Raw genomic sequence first — 16628 nt, 5'->3', positions numbered from 1 at the left:
AGACATTTATTCGGGGATTTGTCATGGGATATCTTTAGCGGATCTTCCAGCGATTGTTACAGTGTTGATATCGAGATTTCCTTCAGAAATTCCTCCAGAGATCGTTTAAGGCATTTCTGCAGGTATTCCTACAAAGATTTCTTCGAAGATTTCTTCAAATATTGCCTCCAAAATTTCGTAAGAGATGGCTCCATTAATTCCATCGAAGAATTTCTGCAGAAATGTCTTCCAGATTTTTTTTTATCAGAAAATTGTCCAGGAATTGCTTAACCTTCCGTAACTTGCGCGGTTGACTACCTGCGTCAGCACCACGCTAATGCTGAGTACAGAAAGCGAGATTTTTTCAATGTGCTGTACAAAATACAACAGCGCGATCGCTCGAGGGTTAAATATTTTGTACAAAACGTCCTATAGGAGTCCTTCCAAGTATTCCTTCAATAATTCATCCAGAAATTATAGCAGATACGAATTCCTTTTTTTCTTTTATGCAGGGATCCCTACAGAAATTCTTCGAAGAATTTGCTAAGAACGCTCTCTTGAGATTCATGGGGTTTCTTCAGGAACGCTTCCAAGAATTTTCTCCAGTGATTCACCCGGGAATTCCTTCTGTGATTCGTTCAGGGACGATTTCGAGGATTATTTTATGAATACCTTAAAGAACTCTTCATGGGATTCCTTTAAGAGTTCCTCTTGGAATATTTTCAGAAACTGCTCCAAGAATTAATCCAAAATTTCCTCCAGGAATTGTTTAGAGATTCCCTAAGGAATTTATCTTGGGATTGCTTTCGTAATTGCTCTTGGGGTTTCTTCAGGAACTCCTTCAGGGATTCCTTCAGGAGCTCCTACAGGGATTCAAGAGTACTCGTACGTATTTTTATTTAGGGTTCCGTCAGAATTTTCCCTGGGATTTCTTCAGGAATTCCTCCTCAGGAATTGATCCATGGATTTCTTCAGAAATTCTTCCTGGGATTCCTCCAAGAATTCCTCAAGGGATTCCTCCTGAAATTCCCCAGAAATTCTTCCTGGATTCCTCTGGGAATTCTTGCAGGGATTCCTCTAAAAAAATCCAACAGGGATTCGTCCAGGAATTCCTCTAGAGATTCCTCCAGGTATTTTTCTAGAGATTTCTCAAGGAATTTATCTAGAGAATCCTCCATGCATTTCTGCAGGAATCCCTCTATGAAATCCTCTATGGATTTCTCTAGGAATTCCTTCAGGAATTCCTTTAGGAATACCTCCAAGCATTCCTCCAGGGGTTCATCCAGGGATTTCAATAGGGATCCCTTGAGGCATTCCTCTAAGATTTCATTGTGGGGCTCCTCCAGGAATACCTTTAAGAATTCAACCAGGAATTACCCCAGGAGTTCTTTCAAAAATTATTTCCGAAATAGATCCAGGGATTCCTTTAAAAAATCCCCCAGGAATTCTTCCCGGAGTTTCTCCAAGAATTATTCCAAGAATTCCTCCAGGGATTCCTGCATGAACTCCTTCCGAGGTTCCTCTAGGAATTCCTTCAAGGATTTCTTCAGGAGTTCTCCAGGAAATCCTTCGACGATTCTTTCAGAAATTCCCCCAGAAATTCCTCCCGGAATTCTTCCCAGTATTCCTCCAGGTATTCCTATAGAATTTCATCCAGGAACTCCTCCAGAGATTCCTCCAAGTATCATTTCACGGATTCCTCCAGAAATTCCACCAGAAGTTCTTCCAGAAATTAAGCAAGAATTCATTTGAGAATTCTTTCAGAGATTCCTCCAGGAATTTCTCTAGAATTCCTCCAGGAGTTCTTTTTTCCTCCTGGTATTCTTGTAGGAATTCCTCTAGGAATTTCTTCACAAATTTCTGCACGGATTCCTCCCAGAATTGCTCTGGAGATTTATCTAGAAATTAAATCAGGTATTTGTTCAGAAATCCCCCAGGAAATTCTTCCGGAATTGATCCGGGAATTCCTTCGGAAATTCTTCAGCAATTCCTCCAGGAATTTCTGCAGGAAATCCTTCAGAGATTCCTACAGAAATTCGTTCAGGAATTTCTATAGGAATTTTCCAAGGGGTTCCCACGGGAATATTTCCAGGATTTCCTCCATGAATTTTTTGTTCAGAGATTCCTCCAGGGATCCCTCCAGAGATTCCTCCAAGTATTATTTAACGGATTTCTCCAGAAGTTTTATCAGGAATTCCTCCTCAAATTTATCAAGAATTCCTTCAGGGATTCCCCTAAAGATTCTTCCAGAGATTCCTCCAGTAATTTCTCCTAAAATTCCTTCAAGAATTCCTACTGAAAATCCTCTAGGAATTGCAGAACTTCTTCCAAGAACTTCTCCAGAAATTTATCTGAGGATTCCTCCAGGAATTCCTCAAGAAGTTTCGTCAGAAATTTCTCCATGGATTCCTCCTAGCAATTTTCTAGGGATCCCGAAATCTTCCAAGCTTTCATCCAGGGTTTCAGAATTTCTCTAGGGTTCCTCCAGGTATACTTCCAGACATTCCTACAGGATTCCCTCCAGGCACACATGGAGGAATTCCTCTGCGAATTTCTCCAGGAATTCCTTCAGGAATTTCTCCAGCAGTTCTTTCACGGATTGCTCCAGCAATTCCTGTAGTGATTCCTTTAGAAATTGAGAAATCCGTCTATCATCTTTTGCAGATATTTCAAGGATTTCCTGAAGATTTTTTGAATTACTTGAAGGATTTCTAGAGGAATCCTTCCAGCGATTTATATTGGAATTCTTAAGATAAAACTTTAGAGGGATGCAGGAGTCAGGAAATTCTCCAAGAAGTCGTACAGAAATTCTTTTACAATTATATCCATGAAATTAAAGGAATTCATCCACAGATGTATTCAGGAATTTATCTATGAATTCTTTAAAGAATACCCCCTGCGGCTTCTGTGGTTCTTTCTGAGTTATTGTGACTAATTTTAAACATATAAGCGCTTACATGCTCCAGGAAATCGCCCAGAGAAACCTCGGGGCCCCATGCCCCCCCTCTAGCTACGCCAATGAATCCCCATAGAAATTGCAGAAGAAATCCCCGAAGGATTTCCAGGGAGAATCCCCGAAATCATTCCATCAGGAGTCCCCAAAAGAATGCCAGCAGGAATCTCTAAAAGAGTTACAGCAGGAATCCCAAATGGATACAAAGTGGAATCCCCGAAAGATTTCCAGGAGAAATCTTGGAGGATTCTCTGAAAAAAATCACGGAGGATTCTCTGAAATCCTGTAGGAATTCTTAAAGAAACTCTATGAGAGATACTTCAAGAACATTCTGGAGATATGCCTGGTTATAGTCCCAAAGAAATCCTTGAAGGAACTCCTAGAGGAATCCGTGAAGGAGTTCCTGAAAGATTTAGGAATCTGAAGAAATTCCAGATGTAACTTTTTGAGGCATACCTGAATCCTCCTGCAACAATCTCCGAAATCAAATAACTTCTGGAGTAATCCCTGAAGGAACTTCTAAATAAATCTTACAATTGGAAGGAACTCCTGGACTAATTCCTGAAGAGACTTCTTCAGGAATCCCTGAAGAAACTTCTGGGGAATCCCTGAGTTTTCCTGGTGGTATCCTTGATTCTTTCTGTAAGAATTTCTAAAGGAAATGATGGAGAGACCCCAGGAGAAATTCGTGGAGAGATCTCTAAAGGAAAATCTGGAGAAATCCCTGAAGGAATTCCAAGTGGAATCTCTGAAGAAACATCTGCACGAATCCCTGAAACTCCCGGAGGAATCTCTGATGGAACTCCTGCAGACATTTCTAATGGAACTTAAAAAGGAATCCCTAGAGGAACTCTTAGACTAATCTCCAAAGAACCTCCTGGAGACATTCCTGAATTCTCCTAAGAGAATCTCTGATGAAACCTCTGGAGTAAGTTAGTTCTCATGGAACATAGGAATTTCAAAAGGAATTTCTGAAGCAATCACTGTCGAAACTCCTGGAGGCATCCCTCTAAATCCTTCTAGAGCTTCTGGAACTTCTAGAGAAATCCCTAAAAGAACTGCTGGAAAAAAAAATAGGAAAACCTCCATGAGATATTTTGAAGGCATTCGAAGAGGAATCCCCGAAGGAATTTCAGGAGAAATTTCTGGAAGAATTCCTGGAGCAATCGTTGAAGAGATTCCTACAAAAATTTGGAAACTCTTGTGGTAATCTCAAAAGGAATTCCAGGAGAGATCCTTGAAAAAAAAAACCAAGAGGGATTCCAGAAGGAACTCCTACATATTAGAGCCCATGATGGAGCTCCTGGAGACATCTCTGAATTCTTCTGTAAAAATCTCTGAAGAAACTGCTGGAACGATACCTGGAGGAACTGCTAGAGATATCTCTGGAAGAACGGCAGAAGAAATCCCTGATTTGAATTTTAGAGGAACTCCTGAAAGAATCTCTGAGGCCATTCCTGGACAAATCCTTCAAGGAATTCCTGTAGAAATTTTTGAAGGAACTTCAGAAGAAATCCCTGAAAGAACTTCTAGAGTAATCTCTGAAGGACCTCCTATAGGAGCCCCTGAAAGAACTTCTGGAAGAATCCTTGAATCTCCCGGAGGAATCGCTGTTGACAGTTACTCCTAAAGGAATCCCTGGAGGAACTCTTAGACTAATCTCCAAAGAACCTCCTGTAGGAATTCCTAACGGAACTTCTAGTTCCATCGCTGATGGATCTCCAGGAGGAATTCCTGAATATCTGATCGGACCTCTGAAATAAGTTCTGAGGCAACATTGGAATATCTGAAGGATCTTCTAAAGGAATCCCTGATGAAACTCTTCAAGGTATCCTTGAATCCTTCTAGAGCTTCTGGAACTTCTAGAAAAATTCCTAAAAGAACTCCTGGGAAAAAAATAGAAAAATCTCCATGAGGCATTTTGAAGGCATTCGTAGAGGAATCCCCAAAGGGATTTCAGGAGAAATTCCTGAAAGAATTCCTGGAGCAATCGTTGAAGAGATTCCTGCAAAAATTACTCAAGAAATAAAAAGAAAATCGGGTTAAGTACTGTTACTTTGAATTCCACTAAAAATTTGCATCCTTTGACAGATACGTATTTCGACCTAAACTGTAAGGTAGTCTTCAGTGTCTTGTACTTGACGAGTCGAGTATCTGTCAAAGGATGCAAAATTTAGTGGAATTCAAAGGAACAGTACTTAACCCGATTTTCTTTTTATTTACAGATATTCCCCTAACAAGCCCAGGTTAATCATCATACTCAAGAAACTACTGTGGTAATCCCTAAAGGAATTCCAGAAGGAATCCTTGAAAAATAAAAACCTGAAGGGTGATTCAATGAGGAACTCCTACAAATAGGAGCCCATGATGGAACTCCTGGAGGCATCTCTGAATTCTTCTGGAAGAATCTCTGAAGGAACTCCTGGCGCGATACCTGAAGAAACTTCTAAAGATATCTCGGAAAGAATGCCAGAAGAAATCCCTGATTTGAATTTTAGAGGAATTCCTGAAAGAATCTCTGAGTCAAGTCCTGGGCTAATCTTTCAGGGAACTCCTGTAAAAATTATTGAAGGATCGTCAGAAGGAATCCCTGAAGGAACTTCTAGAGTAATTTCTGAAGGACCTCCTAAAGGAACCCCTGGAAGAACTTCTGGAAGAATCATTGAATCTCCCGGAGGAATCGCTGTTGACAGTTACTCCTAAAGGAACTTCAGAAGAACTCCCAGTAGAAACTCTTAGACTGATCTCCAAAGAACCTCCTGTAGGAATTCCTAACGGAACTACTAGTTCCATCGTTGATGGATCTCCAGGAGGAATTCCTGAATCTCTGATGGGACCTCTGAAGTAAGTTCTGAGGCAACATTGGAATATCTAAAGGAACTTCTAAAGGAATCCCTGTTGAAACTCCTTGAGGTATCCTTGAATCCATCTAGACCTTCTGAAACTTCTAGAAAAATCCCTAAAAGAACTCCTGGAAAAAAATAGAAAAATCTCCATGAAGCATTTTGAAGGCCGGAGATGAACCAGCCATCGGCTGAAAGTCTCGATAATAAAGATAAAAATAATAATAATAATTTTGAAGGCATTTCAAAAGGAATCCCTGAAGGAATTTCAGGAGCAATTTCTGGAAGAATTCCGGGAGCAATCCTTGAAGGGATACCTGGAAAAACTACTGAAGGAACTTCTGTGGTAATCCCTAAAGAAATTCCAGAAGGGATTCTTGAAAAAAAAATCAAGAGGGATTCCATGAGGAGCTCCTACATGTAAGAACACATGATGGAGCTCCTGGAAGTATCTGTTAATGTATCTGGAATAATCTCTGAAGGAACTTCTGCAGCGACACCTGAAGGAACTCCTAGATATATCTCTGAAAGAACGCCAAAAGAAATCCCTGATTTGAATTTAAGAGGAATTCCTGAATGAATCTCTGAGGCAACTCCTAGACTTCAAGGAACTCCTGTAGAAATTTTTGAAGGAGCGTCAGAAGGAATCCCTGAGCGAACTTCTAGAGTAATCTCTGAAGGACCTCCTATAGGAACCTCTGGAAGAACTTCTGGAAGAATCTTTGAATCTCCTGGAATCTCTGATGACAGTTACTCCTGAAGGATCTTCAGAAAGAATCCCTGGAGGAACTCTTAGACTAATCTTCAAACAATCTCCTGTAGGAATTCCTAAGGGAACTTCTAGTTCCATCGTTGATGGACCTCCAGGATAAATTCCTGAATCTCTGATGGGACCTCTGAAGTAAGTTCTGAGGCAACATTGGAATATCTAAAGGAACTTCTAAAGGAATTCCTGATGAAACTCCTTGAGGTATTCTTGAATCCTTCTAGAGCTTCTGGAACTTCTTGAAAAACCCCTAAAAGAACTCCTGGAAAAAAATTAGAAAAATCCCCATGAAGCATTTTGAAGGCATTTCAAGAGGAATCTCCGAAGGCATTTGAGGAGAAATTTCTGAAAAACTTCCGGAAGCAATCCTTGAAGGGATTCCTGGGAAAACTACTGAAGGAACTTCTTCGGTAATCCCTAAAGGAATTGCAGTAGGGATCCTTGAAAAAAAAACTAAAGGGTGATTCAATGAGGAACTCCTACATATAAGAGCCCATGATGGAACTCCTGGAGGCATTCTGAACTCTTCTGGAAGAATTTCTAAAGGAACTGTTGGAACGATACCTGAAGGAACTCCTAGATATATCTCTGAAAGAACGCCAAACGAAATCCCTGATTTGAATTTTAGAGGAACTCCTGAAAGAATCTCTGAGGCGACTCCTGGACTAATCCTTCAAGGAACTCCTGTAGAAATTTCTGAAGAAACAGCTATCCCAGAAAGAACCTCTAGAGTAATCTCTGAAGATCCTCTTATAGGAACCCCTGGAAGAACTCCTGGATAAACCCCTAATGAATCTCATGTAGCAGGGATGCGTCCATATATGTTCCTCAAAGAATCTCTGAAGAAACTCCTGGAGTAATCCCTGAAGGTATATTTGTCAAAACATCTGAGAGATTTTCTGAAGGGAATCCTTCTGAAACTCCTGGAGGAATTCCTGATCTTTTCTGGATCAATCCCGGGAGAAACTGCTGGAGACATCTTTAACCCTTATGTGGCCGGCAGGGTACCCGGGTACCCAGCATCCATTTAAAATACACGGTGTAGAAAAAAGCAAAAAGTTTGCCGGCCACATAACGGTTAAAGAAACTCGTGAAAAAAATTCCAAAAGAACTTTTGGAGATATCTCTGGTTGAAATTTTAGAAAAATCTTTGAAGATATTTTAGGAAAATCTTTTAACGAGCTCCTGCTGGAATCTTAAAAAAAAACTCTTGGATAATTCCCTGAAGAAACTCCTGTAAAAATCTCTGAAGAGTTTTCTGGTGGAACACCTGAAGGATATCCTGGAGGTATCACTGTATCATTCTGGAAGAATCTCTGAAGAAACTTTTGTGAATGGTGAATAATGAATAAAATCTAATAAAAATTATTAAAATGTTGAAAGAGTTGTGTCCTAAATCGAATACATTAAATTCTAAAGTAAAACCATTTTGATTCAAATGTGGCGCTCCCCAACGCTCCAGATGGCAAATCAATCATCGAACGAACCCCACTTGGGAAATTCCAATCAAAGTCCAACGCAATAGAGGCGGTTCCAATAAATCTCAATTTCTTCATCCCCGTAGCACATTCTTGTCCACCTACGACTACCAGTCAGCACGCGATAAAGAGCCACAAATCAACCTTTGGTTCCGCAACGCGTCATCCCTTGGTTCCCTAGTGAAGGCAACAATTGAGTGGATTGCCTTATCGCGCTCCTTTTTTTACCAAATACACCAAAATTACGATAAAAAGCCACTAATCAACGCTGATAAGCCCAAAGCTCCACATCAATTGTTTAAAAGTTTTTACGTATCAATCACGTCACCGAGAGTGGATTTCAATTTGGGTTTTGTTGATAAGGGCTGATTTTTTTTTTCGGGTGTACCAAACCAGATTCGTTGACTGTTTAATGATTCTTCAAGGTCTATTGGCCGCGCGCGGGGCGATGAATGGCAACTTTTCGTTATTTTCAGTGCGAAATTTGTTTACTATAAACATCTGCGGTGAAGCAACCAAAACATGTTTTTTACTATTTGTGACAAAACAAACCGGCGCGATGGCTTATCAATCGAATAATAAACCCCACTCATAGGGCAAGTGTTAATGCGCTGTACGTGGATCGTGGCCCTTATAGCCACATCGGCAAGGGGGACTTCAGCCTAACCAACGTAGGGGGGGGGGGGGGGTCCCGGGTTCGATTCCCGATCGGTCCAGGAACTTTTCGTAAAGGAAATGTCCTTTAACTGTGGAAGTACTCATAGAACACTAAGCAGAGAAGCAAACTTTGTCCCTGTGGGGACGTTACGCCCAGAAGAATAAAAAGAAATGGATCGTGACACTCTCGAATCGAGATAGTTTTGTTTTGTAATCATTCGTCACCTCGAGTAGCCTTAGCGCACAAAGTCCACTGTGAAAAAGGGCTCGTTCTAGAGAGCTAATCCCGGATGCACTTGGGGATCGATATTTACAGCTGCGGCTTATCACATTCTTGAACTTGTAAACTAATCCTACTCATTGCTCGCTTTTCCTTGTAGAAACGAACTTTGAATTGCATGCGTTAATAAAGTGAAAATAATAAATAAAATGCAATTTCAGTGCATTGCATGCGGATTTAAGATAAGATACCATGGGTGGTCAATAAGCAACACCTGCAACAACCAGCAAATATTAATTCATACATTTCTTGTTTCCATTCCCCTCACAGGTCAAAAGGAAATCCTGCACAAAGTGAACGGGAAATTCCCCGGATCACAGCTCATTGCCATCATGGGCCCATCGGGTGCCGGCAAGTCCACACTATTGGATGTCCTATCCGGTTACCGAAGGACCGGAGTCGAGGGAGCGGTGTACGTGAACGGGCGAATTAGGAATTTGAATAGCTTCCGGCGGATGACCTGCTACATTACGCAACAGGATCAGCTGCAGACGCTGCTGACGGTGCTGGAGAATATGCGCATTGCGGCGGACTTGAAACTCGGTCCAGAGTCGTCCAAGCACGAGAAGGAGTCTATTGTAAGTATTTCTTAGATGGGTATACATGGATGGGCCCATCGTACTCTCTGCGATCTACGCCATCATCTGCCTACCAAATTAGTAGCAAACAACAACTTTGTAAAGTTGTTTTTCGGTATTCTTGCTACATGCCCTGCCCACCGTGTCCTTCTGGATTTGGCCACGTTCTGATTGCAGGTTTTGTCGTATAGCGTAGCGTTCTGGTAGTTCATCCTTCGCAGCCACATCGTTCTCCTGAATACCGCTGAATATCATCGCTCAACAATTTCTGACTGCTCGCAGGCCCTTCTCGAGCATCTTATATTCGCGTCCTGTATATGATACATCCTACTCCTCGAAAGTATCTCCGTCTATCGTAACATTATTGCTACCAAGATTTGTTCTTTCCAGAGCTGTGCAGTATCAGTTTTGTCAGCTCTGACTACTGATATTGCACGATTGTCCCTATCACTATAGGCAGATTAATATCAAAATGATTATAACAGGCAACGACAGGACGGGCACTGATCTGCAACAGAAATGAGTTGTTTTATTCAAGAATACTCACTTTGATGTTAGTATCTTTACATCAGTGGAGCGCAATAAAATGTTTCCGGCCATTGGAATATCGGGTCATAAAACAACAGATTGTTTATGTGGTTGTAAACCGATGCGCTACTAAATATTGACAATGGGAGACGTATAAGTACTGGCTGTCTCCAAGCATGGGTTTCTGGATGTGCATTTTTATTGTGAGAAGATGAAAATAACGTGTATTGCTCCAATCACAGTGCTCTAACTTGTAGTGCTAATAAAAATACCGAAGCATTGATAATCGGCAATAATTCTAAGTCATTAATTTGTGTTGCAACATTGTTATAAACATTCAGAATTTGATGATGATGAACCTGGAAGTGTTAGTAGAATACCTGTATGTAAGTAAAAAGAAAATCGGGTTAAGTACTGGTGCTTTTAATTACACTAAGAATTTACATCCTTTGACAGATACGTATTTCGATCTCAACTGTAAGGTCGTTTTCAGAATTTGTTAATTTTGGGTTTGCTTCCTTTTCAGCATCAGCTATACTCCCGATAAGGAACTTATTACAAGTTTTATTTTTGTGTTAAATGTGCTATTTTAACTTGTAAATATTCCCCTAGTATTAATGCACATTTATAGGGCTCTGGCCGAATAGAGGCCCGTAATCCTATTTCGATTGCCAACATTCAGGCCATTTTGGGCCGTGATTGAGTACTAGAGATGTAAACCTTTCCCTGGCACAGACTTCAAGTTATAGAACTCTAGTGATGAAACCCGAATCGGGATGCCTCCTCAGGATTACAAATTCCTAGACAAAATTCAAGCTATGAAAGCAACTAATGCTGCGAACAAAAGGCAAACAGCCAGGAAAAATATGAATCGAATACAGGAATTTGACTGATTGACCAACAATAATTCTGAAACCCCGTCATCCTGGGTTCGGAAATTGTTATTCACTAGGGTAACAGGGGAAATATATGTTCTGTGTTATATTTGTCCATTTGGGATGTCCTTTTTTATTACGCATTTGTAGTGTAGTGTACTACAAGATGTTATATTTTAATATGCATTTGTAGTGCTTTATTATTTTATCGTCAATACGAAGTTTGAAGGAAGGTTTAACCCTTTGGAGCCCAACATATAAACGGTTGTATAAATTCACACATTTAATAAAAGAGAACACTGTTTTCCGAAAAGTTGATGCAAATAAAGGAAATGTTTGTGTTTAAGAGTCCATTGACAACCTAAAACATCCTGAACAGCATGACATTTGGAGAACCGAAGTTATCTATATACTAGTTGTTCTAAATTCTAAATTTCGGATATGGGTTACGTTAATATTTATTCGTTCAACCTTTGTAAGCAATAACAAGAGGTGTTTTATATTCTGAGGTGTTCTCGGTGTTCCAAACTATCATTCAATGAAGTTCTTCAAATCTGCAATATTTGTTTTATGTGTTTTCGTCATAAATACTAGCATATTATATATGTATATATAGGGATCCGTAAAGTTCTTTAAATTTTAAATGTGCTTTAGAGATACTTTAAGAATATTCCAGGTCAGCCAAACTGCTTCGGTGTTCATAACTTCAGGTCAACACTCGTAAACTGTTCCGCATAGGTACGCCGTTGAAATACTCAAACATGTTCAATTCACATAATTTTCCTGATTGGTTTACTGAATGGCTGATGTCGTATCTTTCTAATCGAAAAGCATTTGTAAAAGTGAATTCTGCGTGCTCGAATTCCTTTGAATAATAGCCACATCTGCAGTACTCATTGGCGTAACTAGGATTTTTTCCTGGAGGGGGCCCAGGGGGGGCCTGACTTGAGATGAATTTTAAGCGGGATGGGTGCCCGATATGTGAATATGCAAATCAGTATTGTAGTTTTAGGTAATCAAAATGACTGTTTCAGATTTGTTCATAGTTTTGTAAACTATATGAGTACGAACAATTCCTCCAAGATTTTTTTCCATAGCTTAATTCATTGATTACATCATGGCTTCTTCCAGAAATTCAATCAAGAATTCATCTAGGGATTCCACTAGACATTTTTTCGGGGATTTGTCCTGGGATATCTTTAGAGGTTCCTCCAGTAACACTAGTTTACAAAATAAAACGAAAGTCGTGAACTTATGTCAACGACCAAAGTTTTTGAAGTACAATTCGGCACTGATTTCGAAACCGTGCTTCAAAAAATTTTAAGTAGGGCGGTTTTTGAGTTTTAGCCTAATATCAAGTTTTACAACTTTTAAAAATATGAAATTTACTAAAATTCAAATATCTTGCGTTTTGTTCAACCAATAACAAACCTTTTTCCATAAATTAAAAGCAGAATACAATACCATTCGATCACCTGAGTGCAGGTTTTGCGTCAGATTGATGAAATTCAAGATATTGGCGAGTTTTAAGGACGATCACCTTAAATTTTAGCCAAATTTCCAAAAATATATGAAGAAATGTATTTTTTTCAATAAGAAAAAAACAATACATATAAAAATTCTTTCTCAACGTTCATATGACATATCATGTGTAGGCGAGTTACAGTAAAAAATTCAGCTCAATCGGAGCATTGATTACGGAGAATGAGATGTGTGAAGTGAGTGACGTTGCTTAAAAATAGAACAAAAATCGATTTCAAATCATCAACCTTCTATGGAAAGTCGAAAAAAAATCCGCTCTACTGTTATTTTTTTCCTTCGCGTTTTCGAACTCAGGGCATGATTCTACACCAAAAATGATCATCAGCTTACCGAGTTCAAAAATGCTGTAAACTAGTGTAATTGTTCCAGTGCTTTTTTCGAAGTTTCCTTCAGGAATTTCTCCAGAGATCCTTTAAGGTATTTCTGCAGGTATTCAGAGATTTCTACAGGGATATCTCCATATATGCCTTCCAAAATTCCACTATAGATTGCTCCAATAATTACATCTGGACTGATTCGAAGTATTTCTGCAGGAATGTATTCCAGAAATTCTTTTAGAAAATTTTACTTAAAGATTCTTAAAAAACACTCCAAAAATTGCTTGAAAAATTTGTACAAAAAACCTTTAGGGATCCTAGTTTTCTGTTTTTTTTTTATGTGTATTAACGAGATTTTTAGCCCTAGGCTAGTTCATCTCGGGACCCACGCTTTACTTCCCTTCCGAAGTAACAACTCACATTTTGCGAGTTTGTCGGGAGTGGGATTCGATCCCAGGTCCTCGGCGTGACAGTCAAGTGTTCTAACCATCCCACCAGGTCCGCTCCACTAGGGATCCTAGTATTCCTTCAACAATTACTGCAGACATTGATTTCTTAATTTTTTTATCCAGGAATATTCCTACAAAAATTCTTCCAGGTATTTGCTAAGAAAGCTCTCCTGAGATTCCATAAAGAGTTCCTAATGGGGCTTGCTTCCGGGATTCCTCATCGAGTTTCTTCAGAAATTACTTCAAGAGTTCCTCCAGGGATTCACCGGAAATTTCTTCCGTTATTCTTACAAAAACGAATTCCTAAATTATTTTAAACATTTCTAGAAGAACTCTTATTGGGATTCCTTCAGAAACTCCCGCAGGAATTAATCCAGGATTTCCTCAGGAATTTCAGCGGTTTCTTCAGTATTTCCCCTGAGAATTCTTCAGAAAATCCTCCTGGAATTCCCTCAGAAATTGAACTTTGTATTTCATCAGGAATGAATCTTGAGATTCCTCCAGGAACTCCTTCTGAAATTCCTCCCGGATTTTTTTTCCAGAATTATACCAGGTATTCCTCCTGGCATGCCTCTAAGATTTCATTCAGGCATTTCTCCAGAGACTTCTGCAAGAGTTCTACCAAGAATTTCTCCAGGTATTACCCCAGGTATTTCCTCAGGAATTAGTCCAGGAATTTATTCAAGTTTGGATCCAGGAATTCTTCCATGAATTCCTCCGAAAATTCTTCCAGGAATTTCTTCTCTAGGGTTTCCTCTGCACATTTCTCCAGGATTTATTTCATGGATCCCTCCAGGAATTCCACCGATGATTCCTGCAGTAATTCCTTCAGAAAATCCTCCTGGAACTCCACCAGAAATTCCATTCTGAATTCCTCTAAAAATTTCTCCAGGAATTCCTTCAGAAATTTCTCCATGGATTCCTTCCAGAATTCCTCTAGAGATTCTTCCAGGAATTCATTCAGGGATTCTCAAGATATTCATTTAGGGATTCCTCCTGCAGTTCTTCCATGAATAGTTCCACGGATTTTCCCCAAGATTTCCTATAGAGATTTGTCCAGGAATTCCTCCTGAGGTTCTCCCAGAAATTGTTTCAGGGATTCCCCCAGGTTTTTTTTGCAAGAATTCCCCCAGGGATTCTTCCAAGTAATTCTCTAGAAATTCCTCTAAGTATGCCTCCAGGAATTTCTCAAGAGGTTACTTAAGTACTACCCCAAGAATCCCTTCGGAAAGTCCTCCAGGAATTGATCCAGGAACTCCCATAGGAATTCCTTCAGAAATTACTACCGCAATTCCTTTAGGAATTCCTTCTGGAATTCCTCCAAAAATTCCTCTGGGACTTCCTCTAGAAATTTCTCTTGGAGTTTCTTCAGAAATTTCTCTTGGAATTTCTTCAGAAATTTCTTTTGGAATTTCTTCAGAAATTCCTCCATTAACTGCTTCCAGAATTTCTCTCGAGATTCCTCCAGGAATTCATTCAAGAATTCTTCCAGGGATAGTTCCAAGGAATTTCCACAAAAATTCCTTTACAGATTAATCCAGGAATTCTTCCTGGGATTCTGCAAGGAGTTTATCCAGAACTTCTTGCAGGAATTTGTCCAGAACTTTCCAGGCATTCCTCCTGAGGTTTCTCCAGAAAATGCTTCAGGGATTCTTCCAGGGATTTTTCAAAGAATTTTCCCAGGGATTCTTCCAAGAATTTCTCTAGAAATTTCTCTAAGGATTCCTCTAGGAATTTTTCAAGAGGTTTCTTTAGAAATTTCTCCTGGGAGTTTCTCCATGGACTCATCCCGGGATTTCTCCAGCAATTCATCTAGAGATTGCTTCGGGAGTTCTACTAAAAACTCTTAACTCCACTAGATTGCTCCCAGAATTCTTCTGAAAACTCCACCAGGAACTCATCTAGAAATATATCCAGAGATTATTCCAGGCATTAGTCCAGGAATTTCTCCAGGGATTTTTTAAGGATATTCCCCAGGGTGTCCTCCAGGGATTTCTTAAGGAATTTCTCGAGATTCCTCCAGGAATTGATACAGGCATGTCTCCAGGAATTTATCCAGGGGTTACTCCAGGCATTCCTCTAGAAGTTCCTCCAGAGGTTTCTATAGGGATTCCTCCAGGCATTAATCCAGGATTCCTTCAGAAATTACTACCACAATTTCTCCAAGAATTTATCTAGAAAATCCTCCAGGGATTCATTTAGAAATTACCCCAAGAATTCCTCCTGGAGTTTATCCAAGAAATATTTCAATAATTCTTCCTGGGATTCCTGAATGATTTCCTCCTGAGATATCTCTAGGAATTCCTTCAAATATTTTTTCAGGAATCCTCCAGGAAATCCTCAAGGGATTCTTTTAAAAATTTCCCCACAAATTCTTTCTGGAATTTATTCAAGAATTATTCCAGGTATTCCTCCTGGCATTCTTCCAGGATTTCATCCAGGCATTTCTCCAGGAGTTCTACCACGAATTTCACCAAAAATTACCCCAGGTATTTCTTCAGTAATACTTTCGGTCATTTATTCAGGAATGGATCCAGGAATTCTTCCAGGAATTTCTTCGGAAATTCGTACAGCATTCCTTCAGGAATTGTTCCAGGAATTCCTCCAGAAATCCTTCCAGGGTTTCCCCCAAGAATTAATCCAGGAATTTCTTCTCCGAGGTTTCCTCTACACATTCCTCCAGGAATTATTTCATGTATTCCTCCAGAAATTCCTCCGATGATTTATCCAGTAATTCTTCCAGAAATTTCTCGTGAAGTTACTCCTGTAAGTCCTCCAGAAATTCCTCTGGAAATATCTCCTGGAACTCCATTAGAAATTCCTCTCAGGATTCCTCTACGAATTTCTCTAGGAATTTCTTCAGGAATTTCTCTATGAATATATTCAGAAATTTCTCCATGGATTCCTTCCAGAATTCCTCTAGAGATTCTTCCAGGAATTCATTGAAGAATTCCTCAAATAATTGATTAAGGGATTCCTCCTGGAATTCATCCATGAATAGTTCCATGGAATTTCCCCAAGATTTCCTATAAAGATTTGTCCAGAAATTCCTCCTGAAATTCCACCTGGAACTTGTCCGGAAGTTCCTCCAGGAATCCCTCCTAAGGTTCCTCCAGAAATTTGTTTCAGGGATTTCTCCAGGGTTCTTTCCAAGAATATCTCCAGGGATTCTTTCAAGAATTTTTGTAGAAATTTCTCTAAGAAATTTTGCGGGAATTCCTTATGAGGTTTCTTCAGAAATACTCCAGGAATTCCTTCAGAAAGTCCTTCAGGAATTAAATAGGAATTCCTTCAACTCCAGGGATTCCTCTAGAAATCCGTCCTGGAGTTATTTCACGGGTTCTTCTAGAAATTCCACCAGGAATTCCTCCAAGAATATACCA

At 39.7% G+C, this 16628-nt stretch overlaps 1 protein-coding gene across 1 annotated transcript in view; it reads left to right on the top strand.

The window, feature by feature from the left end:
* LOC109429564 (ATP-binding cassette sub-family G member 4) overlaps window positions 1–16628 on the top strand; it is a 55744-nt gene that overhangs the window by 19741 nt on the left and 19375 nt on the right. Inside the window, exon 2 of the mRNA XM_019705545.3 lies at window positions 9227–9534. Within this exon, the coding sequence (XP_019561090.2) occupies window positions 9227–9534 (308 nt within the window). The remainder of the gene's footprint in view (window positions 1–9226; window positions 9535–16628) is intronic.

Source organism: Aedes albopictus, chromosome 2 (genome assembly GCF_035046485.1).
Source record: "Aedes albopictus strain Foshan chromosome 2, AalbF5, whole genome shotgun sequence".
NCBI lineage: Eukaryota > Metazoa > Arthropoda > Insecta > Diptera > Culicidae > Aedes > Aedes albopictus.
Note: the sequence above shows the minus strand (reverse complement) of the source record. Positions and strands in the feature narration are given on the sequence as shown.